At 29.0% G+C, this 19772-nt stretch overlaps 1 protein-coding gene across 6 annotated transcripts in view; it reads left to right on the top strand.

Moving 5' to 3' along the window:
• Nucleotides 1-19772, top strand: part of LOC111684713 (endoplasmic reticulum aminopeptidase 2) — a 53664-nt gene that overhangs the window by 19872 nt on the left and 14020 nt on the right. For 3 of the 6 annotated variants that reach the window (XM_046948952.1, XM_046948949.1, XM_046948950.1), the window contains exons 4-5: nucleotides 7710-7763; nucleotides 18287-18427. In XM_046948952.1, the coding sequence (XP_046804908.1) occupies nucleotides 7710-7763; nucleotides 18287-18427 (195 nt within the window). Of the gene's footprint in view, nucleotides 1-7709; nucleotides 7764-11960; nucleotides 12020-17586; nucleotides 17810-18286; nucleotides 18428-19772 lie in introns of those variants that run through there. The other 3 variants (XM_046948954.1, XM_023446931.2, XM_046948953.1) reach the window with 3 other exon arrangements.

Raw genomic sequence — 19772 nt, 5'->3', positions numbered from 1 at the left:
TGAACTAGAACTGAACTAGAACTGAACTAGAACTGAACTAGAACTGAATTAGAACTGAACTAGAACTGAACTAGAACTGAACTAGAACTGAACTAGAACTTAACTAGAGCTAAAATAGAATTCAACCTTTTTCTCTCTCTTACCACTGTGCAACCTCTGCTGATCACCTCAAAAGTGTGCTAGATTTTTCTTAAAATTCAAATGACTTTAAATGGGTACAATAAGGTAAACTTATACATGTTGACGTGTGGAAGAAAAACATATGCCAAAAGTCATTCGTCTACATTTAAACACACTCACATTCGCACTTATATGAATTATGACAAACAAATTGTATGTCACAAATTGCGCAATATAATTACGACAAAAACTGTTTGAAATTATAATTATCCTGATTATTTATGAGAATGTATAGGATTATATATATGCGTGTGCAAAAGAGAGCGAGAGTAAATTTGTGAAACAAATGTTTTAATTTCATGCCACATATTTAATTGTGAATTCGTTCATTCACCTTTTACTGCTATAAATTTATATTTTTAGGAGCGACGAGGGGTGATAATATTAATGGCGTGTATAGAAGTGTTTTAAACAAGTCAAAGGTCATTATGATTTGATTTTATGATTGTATTGTCCTCTTACTCTTCTAATTTTCAGACTTCAGACCAGAAAACTGTTTGTTCGTGTATGTGAATATTGGCAATTAACAACATCATAGCAACAAAACCAACAACCAATTACACTTGTATGACGGTCGATTACATTTCATTTTTAATTAGTCGGTTTTATTCAAGTGGGCCTTTTTACATTAAAACAACAACGGCATCAGCATTCGATTTTGTAAAATGAAACAAAGTGCTCTTAAGCACGGTCTACCAATTATGAATCTGTTCTCTTCTATAATATTTTTTTTTGCTAACAGCACGAATACAAAAACTGATTTGTCGTTTTCAATTGAGTGGAAAAATTTTCCCCTTCTTTATAAGCGTTTTTATTATGACTTAAACTACCTTAATGTTATTTATGAAGGTGTGAGTAGAGTTTTCTAATATATATATGACTATAGTATGTAATATGTTGGGAATGCAATTAATGAAAACATATTTGTTTAAATAAAGTTAAATTTCTACATTTAAAAAAGGTAAACATTAAAAATATGGGTGGTAGAATCCCATAAGTTCTCTTGGAATTATGAAACGGTGGGTGGAACAACACATTTTCTATTTGTTGACCCTGATGAGAACAGGACCAGAAATTTCCTTAAATAAGTAATGCTGAATTTAGAATGATGGGCAGTATTCCGAGTGGACAAACATACTTTACAATTTTTTTTACCAACGGCCATTTTTTATTCCATGAAAAGAAGCGCACAACATTCCCGAGAGTGGCCTATCAGTATTTTTTTAGATTCAGTTTAGTTCTAGTTCAGTTCTAGTTCAGTTCTAGTTCAGTTCTAGTTAAGTTCTAGTTCAGTTCCAGTTTAGTTCTAGCTTAGTTCTAGTTCAGTTCTAGTTCAGTTCTAGTTCAGTTCTAGTTCAGTTCTAGTTCAGTTCTAGTTCAGTTCTAGTTCAGTTCTAGTTCAGTTCTAGTTCAGTTCTAGTTCAGTTCTAGTTCAGTTCTAGTTCAGTTCTAGTTCAGTTCTAGTTCAGTTCTAGTTCAGTTCTAGTTCAGTTCTAGTTCAGTTCTAGTTCAGTTCTAGTTCAGTTCTGGTTCAGTTCTAGTTCATTTCTAGTTCTAGTTCAGTTCTAGTTCAGTTCTGCTCTAGATCTAACCCAGCTCTAGTAGTATTTTTATTTATTAAGAGTGTAAGATACGCTGCATATCATATTTTTTAAGAAACGATTTTATAAAATAATATAGTTCCTTTATATATATGTATATGTATATGCTTCTTGTTGCCATATATTTATTAAAAGAAATTAAGGGCACACATCCACTGTGATTTTTTCAAATAAAGTATAATTTATGGATGTTGGGAATGTTGTGTCACTCGACTGTAATAACACAAATTGTGCAAAAATTATTACAAGAGTTGTGCATTTATTTGTTTCGATTTAATTACATGTGATGCCAAATGTAAAAATAAAAGACTTGAGAATGCAACATATTGCAGTTATAATAAGTATGAGTATAATTTTAACTATTGTTGCTGGTTTTTGTTTTAGTTAAGTTAGTAGGTATGTAACTAAGCTGCTACCACTACCGAGTTGTTGGCATCCTTCCGTTTTTGTTATAATATTTGTTGAAACAATTTCAAGTGGCTTTTCATATAAAAAAACAACAACAACAGCAACAAACATTACATTTTACTTTATCATCATGCCATCATGTGGCACATAATACACTCACTCTCCTACTGAAACTTCGTAGAATGTGGGTTCCTTTTCTCCATACAATAAATATTTCTACCTTCCAGCACTTGTTCTATATTCATTTCATTTTAGAATTTTCTGTTTTTGTTTTTCAGCATAAAATGTTGTCTTCCTCATTGCTTCTCGACTCCTGCATCCGTATTCCTGTTTTGTTTGTTGCCTTTATCATGCCACAAGGATGTTGATAATTTCTGAATTATATTCAGTTGATTTTTTTTGTATACATTTATTTACTCAGTAACTGTTTCACAGTTTTCCAGTTGTTGTGGATGTTGCAGTTGCAGCTGACGCAGTTGCTGTTGTTTCACCACAATTTTCATTATATGAGTACCTAGTGATGACCTAAAAACACATATTTGCACCTTCACTTTCATTTCACATGTTTATTTTACCATGAATCCCTACCAACACTAACTGTCCTCGACACCACCTCCACCTTCACCAGCAGCTCCTGAGTAATGTTGGTGGCAAGTCCTACATAGGACTAAGTTTCATTTTTTTTATTCAAAGTGACTGGCAGTACAGTGACATAGATGATGAATTTCATTTTTTTGTTTATTTGTTCTATTCTACTATAACACACAGAGAGATGCAAGGGGAAAAGTAAATGGAAGTGATATTTTTTTGTTGTTTCAAATGGTAGCAGAGTAAAGTTGGCGGTACTTAAAACGCCACTTAAAGCTGAAGTCACTTAAAGAGTGTTTGTTCTTGGCAGGATAACATAGATTTTATTATAAACTCACTAACTCATACACTTATTTACATACTCACTCACTCTTTTACATTCATACATTCTTACACACACAAGAGCAAATAAACATACATATATTTCTAAACACATGCCATCCATTTATTAAAATTGCACTTAGTGTACATTACTTTTATTTATTTGCATTTTTTAAACCCGTTTTCAAATTCCATTAGTAGTAGTATACATATGTATGTGTATTAAACATTCAACACTTTCATTTGTTGCATCATATCATATCATTCATTTTTTACTTTTAAATCACATTTTTTCATTATTTATTTATTAAGTTTCTTTTCATTTCCTTATACTTCGGCTCAAGTGCCATGGTATTTTATTGTACACCATTGTTTCTCTGGAGTATAAAAGGAAAGATAAATTTTATTTCGCAGCCTACTGGGTCAATTTGTTTATTTTCTTAAAAACTCGATGGGATTTAAAGTGAAATACAATAAAATGTATAACTTTTTTATTTGCAATGTGTTAAATGAGTGAGGGAGTGATCTATTTTTGTACATTATTCATTTAATATTACAGTATTTTAAATTGTTATATAAACTGCATATAGTACAGTTCTTGTTTAGTTCTAGTTCAGTTCTAGTTCTGGTTTAGTTTTAGTTCAGTTCTAGTTCAGTTCTAGTTCAGTTCTAGTTCAGTTCTAGTTCAGTTCTAGTTCAGTTCTAGTTCAGTTCTAGTTCAGTTCTAGTTCAGTTCTAGTTCAGTTCTAGTTCAGTTCTAGTTCAGTTCTAGTTCAGTTCTAGTTCAGTTCTAGTTCAGTTCTAGTTCAGTTCTAGTTCAGTTCTAGTTCAGTTCTAGTTTAGTTCTAGTTTAGTTCTAGCTCAGTTCTATTTCAGTTCCAGTTCAGTTTTTAATATAAATAACAAATAATAATAAGGTTAACAGCATTTTTCTTCTGGTTTTAAATCCTTTCTGCCTCAAAAAAATCTCTTTAAAGTTTAACTATTTAGTTCATTCTAACTCATAACATTGAGATATAACAATATTTTTTGCAAAAAAACAAAAAAACAATAAGATGGTAAATACAAGTGTTATCGACAGTTTTCTGATTAGTTTTTAAGTGTTTGCTAACTATTAAGTTAATACTTATAAATACCCATGTATGTATATCGAAATATCTAAGTATGTTGCTTTAACATCCTTAAACATGTGTAAGTATATAGTATCTTAACTTAAGCATTGACATAAAATAAATCGATGTTTGTATTACATTATAATGGTACTCTTTTGCTATTTATATTAGTACTGTATAAATACATATCATAGTTAGGGACTTTGTATAAAACAAATACATACTTGAGGAAAAATTAAACTGCCTTTGGCATATCCATCTTTGACACCCACTCATTCACATAAATATTGAAATATAATTATACATACATAAAAACAACATGTACCAAATCTCAGTTGTTTTACAAAGAGTCAATGTATCGGTGTTCTATTTTAAACATATAGTATTATTATCCTTCGTTTATTCAATCGTTGCCATTTTAATAGTCACTTTGATGATAAAGCTTTGAATTCATTTATGAAATAATTTTAAAGATACAATAGCAGACTATTTTAATCACCAATTTAATTAATCAATTTTTAATTTTTAATAAAAAATTTTAAATTTACACAGATTTTTGATATTTTCTCATTTGGACTTTTATATAAGAAAATGCAGCCGATTTTAGTTTTTTTTTCCTATCAAAATCGATTTTTTAATAGAAAATGTGTGCTGTAACCACTCCAATTTAATTAGTTAAGAAATTGATTCTCCCGATTATATTTATAAACCTTAAAATAGCTAATAAATTACATCAATTTCATTAGTTTTAGTCACATATCTTACAAAAGTTTTATAGCCAGTTTTCTATTTAACACTTTCAAAATAAACAGACAACTGACTGCCATCCTGCCTGACTTGACGGACATGCTGAAAATACGTGTGAAGCACGTACGTTCTGATTAAATTTAATCTAACGAACGAGTTAAGTCAGTCTCAACATTTAGTCACACATTTATTCCGAAATAAGACCACACGTTGGTTTTAGCTCTGAGGTTTTGTTTGTAGCTGTAGGCCAACAAAAAGTTTGGAAACATTTCAATGGTGGGGCAACATAAGAACTACTCGCACATCACGAGTACTTAATGAGTGCATAAAATTGTGTTAAAAACAATGAAATCTTTATAAATGCCAATTTTTTTTCTTTGTCACGACCAAACAATTTTGTAGGCATTGTTTAAATGTTGTATGTTTGTATTTTGTCATAAGATAATAGGAGAATCGGTATTATTGTTTTTACAGTATGTGGTATAATAGTAGTTAATAATACTTAATCACTTCTTAGCATTTTCTATTAGGAAGTGGATTTTTAAATTCAAAAAAACTTTATTCGGTAGTAATTAGTCCATTTCCTTAGTTAGTTTCTAAATCGTAAGTAGATTCTTAATCACTTTTATTTTTTATGATCATTGAAAATCGATCTATTTGAGTAAAACATGTCCTCTTCCTTTTTTCAACCATTACTCATTCTGTGATTTGTGATTTCGCTCATTTCTGTGATTTGAGGAAGTTATCACTTCTGTTTTATTTAATACTAATGGCACGAGGTCCGCGTTTTAAGCCTTTGACAGAAACACTTCTCTCGATCCCAGAAAGTGCTATCAGGCCATAAGTAAGACAGATAGATAGATAGATAGATAGATAGATAGATAGATAGATAGATAGATAGATAGATAGATAGATAGATAGATATATAGATAGATAAATAGATAGATAGATAGATAGATAGATAGATAGATAGATAGATAGATAGATAGATAGATAGATAGATAGATAGATAGATAGATAGATAGATAGATAGATAGATAGATAGATAGATAGATAGATAGAAAGATAGATAGCTAGATAGATAGATAGATAGATAGATAGATAGATAGATAGATAGATAGATAGATAGATAGATAGATAGATAGATAGATAGATAAATAGATAGATAGATAGATAGATAGATAGATAGATAGATAGATAGATAGATAGATATATAGATAGATAGATAAATAAATAAATAGATAGATAGATCTTTTTATATTAAACACTTTTAATCGGTGACACCTATGTAAACAATTGAGTAAAATTGGTGAATTACCAGCTTGAATGTTGGGTAGATTTCAACGCTCTTTCCCAATCATTTAGTCAGTTTTCTCAGTGAAAACTTTTTTAATTCAGTTTGTTGTAATCGTTAAATTTATTTATTGAAGCAATTTTTGCCAAAAGTTTTACGAAGTAAACAAACAATTTTGTGGTGTAGTTTACAAGCAACACATGTAGACCGTAGTCCGGCTATAATACATACATGCATGTACATATCATTGGTTTATTATTATCCTTTTTGCAACTACTAACAAAAAAAAGGCGTAGATAAAAGGGGGCTATTGTTAGTGTCTTATACCTTTTCGTTTAGATGTAAGTTTTTAGAATACGTTCCTGTAAATCATATAATAAAACATATATAAATCACCCTCTTGTTTCATTTTGACTAACCAGCCTTCTGGACATTTATTTTTAGCTTTTTTTTCATTTCTATGAAATGGTGAATTCAATTTATCACCCCAAAGTTTTGTTTTCGGTTTTTTTTTGCAAACTTCCTTCAGGATAAAAACTGTTCAGACATTTCATTCACATTTCCATTGTATTTTGGTTGTTTTTTTTTGTGAATACATATATTATTAGTATTTGTGTTGTTGTTTTTGCCTTGTTTTTAGTTTGTTCACCATATCGTTGACGTTTAACAAATGTGTTGCAAGTCTTATTTTATTATTGCGGTTACATTGTCCAACAAATAAGCGAAAACATCACTTGAATTCCCCTTTGGTTAATAGCAAATGAAAGCGCCATCATACTACACTCTTGCCACTTCATTTGTTACATATTTTATTTGTTTTTTTTTTTCTCTATATATATTTTACTTTTTAACACAAATACTTCATCGTTCATTACTTATCACTTGGGTAATATTGAGTAATTATAACACTGATGAACGTGTGTCAACTTTGAATGTTTAAAATAAAATGGCAGCGGGAGAAAAAATAACAAAAAGTTTCCTGATTGTATGTTGCAAATGTTCACATACTTGTTAGTTGCTATTGTTATAGTTTCAAAACTTTTAGTTGTTATCCTTAAAGCTATTTGTTGGGATTGCTATTGAAAAGGAAGTGTGTGGTAAGAGGATTTTTTCAATATAAAAGTTTTTAAATTGAATTTATATAAGAACCAATGTTGCTGATTTTCAATAATAATTTAGTATTAATGTTTAATTTTGTTTGGGTAAATACAAAAAAAGTATTTTATTTAAAAAATTTTAATGAATTTTATAAATGATCTTTGCTTATATCTAGTACATATACATATAGGACTTATTTATTCAATGATTTCGTAAAAAAAAAAAATAATTAGTAAAATTCTCATTTTGAAAACTCAAATTCATTAAAAAATCGGTAAATCACATTCGAAACCATTCGCTTTATTCAATGCTTTGAAAAAAATCGTTATTTTAACTAATTCTATAAATTTATTATTTTAGTGCCGCTATTATGCGTCTGGTGTGATCGTTTCTTTCAGCCTCAAACAATTTCCAGTGAGTTAATTTTATTTAAATAAAATATTTTCTTTACATACTTATGTATTTACAGTAGAATATTAACTTATAGAATAGTAAAGAACATATATACATATATTTTTAACAGAAAAATATTCATATAGAAAATTTTGCCTGTATATCAATTTTCGCAGATATCTCCGGTATCCAAATCTAAATATAATTCTATCAAAAGTGTCATTTTGATATTGATTTTCTTTAAATATTTATTTATTTGCACAAACACCTTTGACGACATCAGTTCAAATTGTGGTTGCGCCTTTTTCGTCAAATATTTGATGGATCTTAGTTTTGTTTAAAAAGGTTGAATACTAAGCTATACATCCGCTCAGAGAACCAAAGAGTTCATTGTGATTATAAAAAACAAGAAAATATGAGAGATGACAGAAAAGTAAGAAAGAGAAGATATAAGAAGAGTTAGAATTTCCCACTATAATGGATTACAAAAGGTTGGGAAATCTCCATTGTCCGTTATACGAATAACTAAGGTATTCACCTAATGAAACCCAAAATGTCGCCTAAGTCACATCCTTCTACCCATCCTGCTCCCAGTTCATCGTGGAATCTTCTTCCTAGGCATTTTATTCTCTGTTCTCTGGGACAACTGCATAAGATATGCCTTACTTTTTTCAGTTTCTCCTCGTCCTTACATAACCTACAAAATTTCTTCATGTTGACTACCCAATAACGCCCAAAGGCCCAAATTGCGCCCCAATATTTACCCCTATTAAGGCTCCATACTCTTTCTGTCCACTCCGAATAGTATTTTGATTGCTTTTGGGTTTCATTTCAGCCATAGTGCCATAGAAACCCTGAAATCCAACCTATTATGCCAGGATCGGTTGGTAGAGTTTTTAAATTTTCCCTTTTGCACCTAGTTAGCAAGCTAGAATGTAACATGTTACATTGTAGAGCTTTAAGAGCTGCCTGACTGTCAATCCACCTTACCCGTCTACCTATAAGAAATGTTTCGTATGAATGAGATGTGTGCTGGGTTTGTGTCAGAATTACCACAGTGTGTCCCTGTGAGTAAGAACAAAGCTTCTGATTATTTTATAGAATCTCGGAAGTTAAGCAACGGGGCAGCAATGGTCAGAGATTAGACTAGATTCAAGTACTCGAGCAAAGTGCTAGTACATGAACCAGCTCAATCCATGTACAAAAATTGCAACCTGTGTGTAAGATACACAGAGGGGCAGTGGTGAGTAGTTTACTTTTTACTCACCCAGTGAGATAGGGCAACATGCCAGGTACTCCCGTAAAGCACTTCGACATTCTCTTTAAATTTACGAAACATGTTACTAGTTAAACCTTAAATATACTTTAAAACCTGTCAGTTAACACTCTATTTGAATTGCCAGAATATTCCAAAAAAATGTAACTGCGTAACAACTTTTTATTTTTCTATAACAACGTATTTCCGTTTTCCATTAACGGCTATTTATTTATAGTGTTTAAAGGCTTTTTAAGGATACATAGTTAAGTTAAACTTCTTAACCTTGAGATGACTCTACCTTTGAAAAATACACGTTTAAAAAGGAATATCTAACAATTAACTTAAAACAAAAAAAAAAAAACGTTTCAATAAATCGAATCACAAATCAAAGTATACTACAAAACATCCCCTACCAAAAAAACACAATTCTATTTCTCACAGTGCAGATTTAATGGTTTTAATGCTAGACAGATTTTAATGGGGGGATTCCCTCACTTACACGCTCTCAAAAATCATTTCCTAAAAAAATTGTTTCTAGTCTAAAATGTTGCCTGCTTTAAGGCATCAGCATCCCTTAAAAACTTAAATTGAATCAAACCTATTTTTCACCAACTAAACACACAAAAACTTGCTTGTGGTGGTGAGAATGAGAGGTAGAGATGTTGTGAGGAGTTGGGGGGAGCTATTAAAAATTAAACTGACAGGGACACATGTTGTGAATGATAATATAAAAATACCGGCTAGCAACACTTGATAAATAATTGTAAATAAAACATTTCGTTATAGAAGAGAATACAAAGTTTGTATACGCATACACAAACATTTGCACTCACACGGCTACCCTTACACATGACACCTAAAGTATGTTTTGTTCCAAATAGTGCGTCGGAAAAGTCGGAATCTATACTAATACAACTAATAATAATAATAAAACAACAACAATAACAACTCATAGCAAAGAATGTAACAAAATAAAGGTAAAAAAAATTACCAACCACTTTTTCTCTGTGTTTTCATAATAAATAAACAAATAAAGGAATAAAAGAAGAAAATGTGAAGAGAGGGTATTGAAGCATTAAGAAAACTAGAAAAGGAAATTGTGGTGCGTGTGTATGACCAAGTGCTGTTGTTCGTTTGGGGGATGTTGTAGGTGATAATATTTTTAAGGATAAAAAGTGTGAAGGCGGCATTAGAAAAAGGAAACAAAACGAGGAAAGAAACAAAATCCAACAACCAAAATACAAGTAAATCATTGATATACACGAAATAAAACGCACAGAAAATATAAACAAGTTTGTGGTTAGTTAGTATTGCCAACTTTTAGGGGAAATGTTTCATTGATGTTAAAAATCACTTAAATTTTATTTTAAGACTTTACAACTTAATGTCAATAATGCAAAAAATAATTAAAATTATTTATTCTTAACATTAAAGTATAAGAAAAACTTGTTAAAAAAAAAAATACAAGAATTCTCAAACATTTTAGCTAAAATCCCAAAAATAGAGTTTTTGGAATTTTTCATTGGGGACTTTGGTAATAAATAAAGGAACATATTTGGGTTTCCAAAACTGTTTCCCGTTTTCTTATCCCAACATAGAGATTTAAGAACAAGTTTTGTTAAAAATTGGTCAAATTCGGAATGGAGCTGGATTTAATTTAATTTTTTTTCGTTAAAAAATTTTACATATCGAACTTGCCCTCCTTTGAGCCTTCGCCTCTAGAAAATGTGTGATAGAACTATGGTTATTGTATTATTGATCCACTGTTTAGGTTTCGGACGTATGTGGACTTATAAACTTATAACACTCCATCGGGTATATAAAGTCGGCCAAAATTTATCTTGACATGATTCTTGATTCCACACGCTACATTCTACTTAAGAACAGTGTTAAAAATTTTAACTGAGTGTTTAATTGATTCCGTTTTAATTTCCTAAAAAAAACACGCTAAAACTCTCGCACCAAAAAAGCTAAAATGGCATTTCCGCCTTTTTCCCACACAGATGATGATGGTTCTTGCTAGTTAGTTTGTGTTAGTAACTTTAACGTTACATATATAGAGTAATTTAATGAGATAGTATAAGAGAAGTTCTCTTAAGAGAAATGTTATTAACGTTTGAGATAATTATAATCAAATCATCGTCATTATGATGAGATACAATGTAAACGGGATAAAAGTTCGTGTAGAGTAAATATTTTTATATTTTATTTTGATTAAAATACACATGTTGTTTGATGTTGTTGTTTTTTTTTTAGTCGTGGCATACGCTTTCCAATATCGCATGCGCTAGTTATCGCAGATAAACCGATAAATTTAAACTAAATAAAAAATAACATGCGGTATAAATATCGTATAAAACATTGGGAAATATATAGAAAACAAACTGAAAAATAAGAAAGTTTCTTCGACGAAACGTAAAGTTATTTTATAGATACAAGGGAAGTGTGTATGTATGCGAAGAGGGGGTTGGAAATTGAAAGGAAGGCAACAGTGAAAATGAAAACAACAACAACAACGTCAACGTAGCAGCAGCGTTCTAACTATACTATTGAGTACAATGTTTGGCAAAGTTGCGAGCAGCATCCAGTTGGGAAACGCAAGTCCACAAGAAAATAACTGCTAACTAAAGATACCGTTATTTAACTAGGAAACCGAAAACAGTTGATTTTTTTTCATTTTCTATTAGTCAAAAGTGTACCCCAAAATATTATAAAGCAAATAAAGAATAAGAAAAGTGCATGAATTGTAAAAGAAAAAATAATATAAATTAAATTTTTATACAAAAGTTTATTTTGAATAAAATACGAAATCTTGTAAATATTGTTAATAAATAGTGTCTTTATTAAATAAAAAACCCAAAAAGTAAAAAGTTTTCAGCTGAAAAGAAAAAAATTAAAGAAAATCTTGTGAAAAATACCACCCCTAAAATAAAATAATATACAAAAAAAGTGAAAAGTGTTTTTTATAACTAAACTTTTTTAAGAAAACAACTTCAAAATTTGATTAAATTGATTTAAAGTAATTTATTGAACTTTGTTCTAAATACCGAATAATTATACATACAAACTAAAATAGGAAAAACTTGTCAAATATAACCATATCGTATTATTCTTATGTATTTTATTGTTGTTGTTGCTTTCATTTTATGTTAAAGGTGAAAAGTTTTTCTTCCAATTAGTAACTATTTCACGTTTATTTTTACGTTTCCTTAGCCTATATTTCCGTTTGCCTGCTTCGCCTGCTCCTCGCTCTCGTCTGTTTTGAACACGAAAGGGCAATATTAATTGTTTTGCTTTTGGACTAGATTAGTTGCAATGAAAAGTTTTTATTTAACAAGGAGTAAAAAAGGAAAAAGTGAAGTTTTTTATAAGGAAATGTAGGAGCGTAGGTCGTCGAAAAAGTTTTTTTTGTAGGACATTTATTATACGTGGATTTTTAAATAACTACAGAAAGCTTTATAAAACTAATATTTTTGGAAAAACCATAATGTTAAAATGCCACAAGTGTTAAAATCAATAGCTCGTTCAGGTCTAGTTCAGTTCTAGTTCAGTTCTGTTCTAGTTCAGGTCTAGTTCAGTTCTAGTTCAGTTCTAGTTCAGTTCTAGTTCAGTTCTAGTTCAGTTCTAGTTCAGTTCTAGTTCAGTTCTAGTTCAGTTCTAGTTCAGTTCTAGTTCAGTTCTAGTTCAGTTCTAGTTCAGTTCTAGTGCAGTTCTAGTTCAGTTCTAGTTCAGTTCTAGTTCAGTTCAGTTCTAGTTCTAGTTTCTAAGTTTTTCCTATTTTGGAACATTTGCTCTGAATCAGTTTCTTCTCATATAAGAATCTAGAAATATATATTACTTATACGACACCTATACCTCAAATATTTTATTAGAATATGTGAGGAATATTATATGATATTAAATACTTATCAGATCGCCTACGTAAAGTCATATAGGAAAGAAAAAAGATTCATTGGAAATTACACTATTGACATATATACATACACAAATAAACACATACTTATATATACATATATACAAAAATGCAAAACGCAACACAAAGTACTAAAAAGTTTTAAGTATCTTTTTTGTAATACAATTTTGTTGACGATGATTTGCTTTTATTACAAAGAGTTGTAACATTTCATAAATTAAATACAACATTAAGAAATGAAAAATTGTGACAAAAATAAAATGAAAATGAAAAAACTAGAGTAATGGAACAACAAAATAGAAAAGGTTGTAAATAAATAAATGAAATGTAATGGGATTTCAAGCCTAAGGCGGTTTTGCTGACAGTAATGTGTTAAGTAGAGGGGTTTCCTCATTTCCATTTATTTTGCTTTTCTATGGTTGCTTCTGCTTCTTTCCCTTTTAAGGGATGAGCAATTCTATGCATGAATATTCTTTTGTTCGTTCGTCCGTCCGTCCATCCATATTCATATCTATACGTTACCTTATGTCGTGTATTCTTTGGTATGTGACTTACATTTATTTCAGTTTCTTTTATTTTATACATTTCCGTTTTTTTCTTCATTTTTATCTTTTTCTATGCTTTTATAGGATTTTCATAACTTTTTCTAACAACTCAAAAGAACACACAGAATTTTTTCGTTTAGCTACATATTTCAGTTTTTGTTTTGACTATAATTTTTCGTTTGTTGACTAAAATTCTGTTTCTTTAATTTTGACACTCTTAAGTTGTGCTCTTTTTTTATGATGATGTATACTCTTTTACTTGATAATTAAGATTTTTCTCTGTCTGGTGTTTGGATTTGTAAAACTCTCCAAATTGTATATACCTTTTGTCGTAGTTAGTTAGAGAGTGTAGCTGCTCTCCTTTAGGGACTCTCTATAAATTTTCTTAATATTTCAATTAGGCGCCTAAACATATGCTTTTTATTTAGTTTTTTATACTAAATATGTATTTGCTTTGTTTGTTTTTATTATTATTTTATGTGTGTGTGCTTAATTTTTTCATATTCCTTTCATTTTTTTTGTCAACTTTTTCCCGCCTTTGTTTTTATCTAGTGTACGTGTATGAACGTACATAGATTTACTTCTACACATACATATATACATCTAAGTCTAAGGATTCTTCAGGTCTTTTTTTAAAATGCCGTTTTTGTTGTCATTTTGATTCTCGTACGTTAGACAATAACATTTATATTTATTATCCTTTTGACTTTGACATTAATATAAATGTATGTATGTGTTGCATTTATTCAAACATATGTACATTATGTACATGTGTCTGTGTGCATGACTGTTTTGGAAACAATTTACGCATAATTAATTTACTGCTTCTCATTCAGTGTAATTACTAATTTCATAAATGGGGGATTTTTCTTGTTCACAAGTAATTGAAGTAGACACATTTGAAGTACATTTGTTTCAATAAATAAAATGTCATTATCAAGGTTTGTTAAGTGTTATATTTAGTTTTGTATTACGTGGAAAATTTTGAAATTTTTTATTGTTTGTATCGATATATTTAGGGTTTTCTAATTAAATGTAAAATTGCATTAACTTTCAAAGGTTCAAGACGATTGAAAATTTTTAAAATCATTCTAATATTTCACCTAGCCTCCATACAACTGAACCATCCGAAAATAACTTTTTATGTGTTACTGTTGATGTATAAACATACCAATCGGATCAGAATCACTTTTTCAGTCAATTAAGCTCTCGTCCGTCTGTGTGTCCATATATCTAAGCTTTGTTCGTACGCTACAGATTTCCAAATTTTTTATTAAATATTTTTCTAAAATTTTCTAAATTTTAAAATCAAGTACAATTAGAGCTTAAATCATGACCATTTTGAGATTAAATCAATAATTTTAATTTGTAAAACAATCTTATTTTTATATTTAATCAAGTATTTATTTTATATTACATCGAACCGAAAGTTTTCAAAATAAGTAAACTGTAAGATCACTTAGATCAAAAAAAGGCCAAAATATGGTTTTTTTTTTACTAAACTTATTCGTTCTTGAAGCAAGTATACTTGCTTTTAGGAAACCAGCAGTTCTGACATTGCACCGTATTTATTTGAGTACGGATTGTTCAATTGTTTTCAGTACCGGGACAGTACTTACGTACATTTTTAACCATGAAAACGAGTTTTAAGTTAACTTTATGCTTCTTTCATAACCCCTTCAGTTAATCCATTTTGAAAAAATATATAACTTTTCATATGCTACACTTCTATTCATTCAATGATGTACAATTTATCAGAAGAACATGTTAGATTTGTGCAATTTTTATGATTTGAACTGTGTATAAAAGGTTTAACTTTTATTTACTTGGCACTTAACTATGCCCAAATAGAATTGTATAAGCTCATAAATATTTTTAATATCCTAATTAAATGAACACAAAACAGAAACTCACATCAAAGTTAAAACTACTCTGCTATATGACTTAAATAAATATTTAACTTAAGCAGAGATGGATATTTTGAATATAATTTTCTAATTTAAAAAGGACTCTATAGGGGGCTCTGACTCTGGGGTCTCAGACAAACATAAATCTGCTGGAAAATAAATTTAAAAAAAAATGTAAACTTTTTTTGTTGAAATCGGGTTTATTATTGTAAATCGATATATTAAATGATGCAACGGAAATATTACTTAGTAGAACTAACATCAAGCCGTTATATCGATATAATGGTATTTGAAATTACCAGAAGTAATACCCAGCAGTTAATGAAACTGTATTACTTTCTTTAGAAGAAAGGAATGGAGATGAAAGAAGAAATAAATCTTTTTTTAATTGATTTAATATCGGCATATCTAAAGGTATATAACTTGCGTTACTAACGATATCGGCCGTTAAAGTTATTTCGGCTAATAACACACCGATAATGTCCAAACATATATCACGCAAAAGCTTTCTAAATTGTTTAATATAGAAAATTTCCAAATCGTTCATAATTCCACATCTCTGATTAATATTGTCTGCCACTTTTGTATAAAGGGGAGACAAACTATGTACATACAGAACATAAATACAAAATGTATAATAAAAGTATGAAAAATTACACATAATTAACACTCAAAAGTAAAGTAAAAATCACTTTTTTTCATAGATATTTGGCATCAGTTCCGGTATAGTTTTTTTTTTTGCAACTCCCCCACTATTTATTTCATTTTTATTATCTTTATAATGCTATTTTCAAAAAATAAAAAATAAGAACAACTTTCTATGAAAGCATGTTGTTGTCTTGTAACCGGAGTAACAATAACAGTAAATACTCCCTAACTGTTCTGCAGACGAAAACATAAACTTAAATACAATTTAAGTCTACTAACTACCATCACTACTAACAACTTTAAAATACCCCTGCTGAAATAGCATCATATCCATAAACGTAGTTTTGAGTAAGGGGATGAAACTGTGTACAACTTTCTTCTATGGTTCTACATTAAAAAAGCAAACAAGTAATAATATGTAGTCGGTTGTGTTCGACTATATGATACTATAGATCAGCTAAAGTATATCATTATTCTCAAAAACGTTTGATCAAGCTACAGACTAGACAATATATGTACTAGCCTACAGACTAGACTATAGACTAGACTATAGACTAGACTATAGACTAGACTATAGACTAGACTATAAACTAGACTATAGACTAGACTATAGACTAGACTATAGACTAGACTATAGACTAGACTATAGACTAGACTATAGACTAGACTATAGACTAGACTATAGACTAGAATATAGACTAGACTGTAGACTAAACTAAAGACTAGACTATAGATTAGACTATAGACTAGACTATGGACTAGACTATAGACTGGACTATAAATTGGACTATAGACTAGACTATAGGCTAGGCTATAGACTAGACTACAGACTAGACTAAAGACTAGACTATAGACTAGACTATAGACTAGACTAAAGACTAGACTATAGACTAGACTATAGACTAGACTATAGACTAGACTATAGACTAGACTATAGACTAGACTATAGACTAAACTATAGACTAAACTATAGACTAAACTATAGACTAAACTATAGACTAAACTATAGACTAAACTATAAACTAGACTATAGACTAGACTATAGACTAGACTATAGACTAGACTATAGACCATACTATAGACTATACTATAGACTAAAAATTTCCCTTTTTCCCATCGTGGATCCGCGCCAGGACTTCACAATACCCGAGACCATAAAAGCTCTCATATTTTTTTCTAGTGTAGGGTGTGTAAAAAAATAATGTTATGATTTTTTCTAAGGTACAAATAAAATAACGTACATCAAATGTGGATTGAAGGGTGGGATTTCGTTACATGAATAAATTACGAAGAGTTTTTTGATTATTGGTGGTGGTTTTGAAACGTCTTTAGTAATAACTGTAAGAAGGAACAATTTAGTAGATGACTACTGATAAAAGTTCAATTTATTTTTCTTGCTGACTTTTAACCATTGCTACTTTATGCGTCAATTGATGGGATTATAAATGACAATCTATTAAAGATATTTGTTAAGCGTTGGTTTAAATTTAAACTAAGCATTTTGATAAAAAATTTATCTTAACAACAACAATAAAAACTGTGTATGTATAATTATTTTTGTATAAATATATAGTTTTTTCCATACATTAATTAAAATTGTTTGCAATAAGAGTGTTACAAAATTGTCGCGTTTAAGCAAAAATTGTAAACGAACGTATTGGCAGGAAGACAAAGTGGTAGTGGCCCCGTTAAGATTTCGATCGTTGGCGGTGGTCAGAGAGGTTCAAAAGTTTGGCGACGTGAACGTATCGAAATGACAAATGATCCAGATTTGGATGATTGTGCTTTTTTATCAGGTAATTTATAAAATTAGATTTAAATGCCTTCCCTTTCTTAGTTTTAATATGAAAAAGTACAATAAAAAAGTAAATATTTGTAAGAAATTTTTAATAAAACTTTTTGTAAACTTCTATAAAATATTGTATAATTGTAAATTATACAAACTCAAAATTTAATCCTTACAATTAAATTCCTTAAGTATTTACACAACCATCATCATAAAAATAAGGGTTAATTGTTTTTTTTCAACTTTTCCCTTTTACACTCTAAACCTTAGAATTTATGCAAATATTCATAACATTTAATAACTCCCAAAACAATTTAAATTTATTGTACTCAATAACTCATGCCAAACAACAACTTACTGAAGGAATGCTGAACTAAAAATATTTCCCTTGTTTTTTCTCCATAAATTTTTAATTACAAATATTGTCATATTTTATTAAACGAATAAAAAATTAAATCCCTTATTTTACTTTTTTTGTTTGTTACAGGTGGTGAATCTAGTGGTGGCCGACAAACACGCAATGGTGTCGCTGTTTGTTCACAAAAACGTGCCCTCCTACTGGCTGGCATTGTATTGGGTTCACTCCTGCTGACAGCTTTAATAATTGCCTATGCTGGTCCATCAAATGGTAAGAGATTTTTTATTTCAGTCTAACAAAAAAAAAAACAAAAACAATAACATTGTTATAAAACATAAAAGTGACACTTTCGTTATTTATTCAATCCTGTTTCACGTTTTATTTGTATTTTTTTTTGGAATTTTATTTTTTGTTATTAAACCAACACATTTTGTTTCAGTTACTTAATTATTATTTATTTTGTTTTTATTTAGAGTAATTACAAAATATATAAAGTTTATTTTATTAAAATTTTAATTATTGAAACAATACTCGTGTTAGATATTTAAAAAAAAAATAGATGAGTATCAGCAAAGAAGAATAGAGTTATGGTCTAAAAATTTAACATTTCGAAAGTGTTAAATTTGTTTTTAAATTTTTAAAAATAATCCTTTTTTATAAAAAATTTTCTGTTATGAGAAACATTTTCAACAATTTTTGGCAAATTTATTTTAAAATTTTGTTATAGAAAATTTTGTCATTATTTTTTTAAAGAAAAGATGTAAATTATTAAAATATACTTGTTTATGGAAAATTTTATCCTTAGCAGATCTGTTTTTGAAATTGTTTTCTTTTATAGAAATTGTTCAATCTCTCTTTATCAAAATATTTCATTAAATTTTACTCTTTATAGATAAAATTTATTTGAGAAATTTTCTCTTTATTCCACAACCTTACGATAAAATATAACTAAACATTGAGATATTGGAGGCTAATAATAAATTTCTTATAAATTTTCATCTTTTTTCTATTTAAAGAAGTTTTGCAACAAATTTGCTCTTTACAGAAAATGTTTAATAAATTTCCTTTTAATAGAAAATGTTTTGCGATAAATTTTGCAAATTTGTTCCCTTTTTAGATAATTTTCTATAAATTTATTTCTTACAAAAAATCTTAATTTTTTTAATAGAAAACAAAACTTTCACTTTGTAGGATTTTTTCGACGGATTCGTTCTTTACAGAAAATGTTTATTAATATTTCCTCCTAAAAAAACTTTTTTTTTTTTTTTAATTTTCTTTATAGAAAATTTTCGAAAAACTGTTTATTCTTTTTTAATATAATTTTTCATAAATTTATTCCTTACAGAAAACTATAATTCTTTTTTAAAGAAAATTTCTTAATAGAAAAATTTAAATAAATTTTGTCTTAATGGAAAACTTAAATTTCTAAAACGTATAATTTTCTTTATAGAATTTTTTTTAAACGAATTTTCTCTTTACTCTTCTCTTATTTTGAATATATTTGTACAATTCACAATCGATGTCGTATCTTTGTATGTCAAAAAAATTTTTTTGAATACATTTTTTTGAAACAAATCAATAATAAAAAATTACGACATACTACGATACAACCATA

This window comes from Lucilia cuprina, chromosome 4 (assembly GCF_022045245.1).
Source record: "Lucilia cuprina isolate Lc7/37 chromosome 4, ASM2204524v1, whole genome shotgun sequence".
NCBI lineage: Eukaryota > Metazoa > Arthropoda > Insecta > Diptera > Calliphoridae > Lucilia > Lucilia cuprina.
This window is presented reverse-complemented; position numbering and strand designations above follow the sequence as displayed.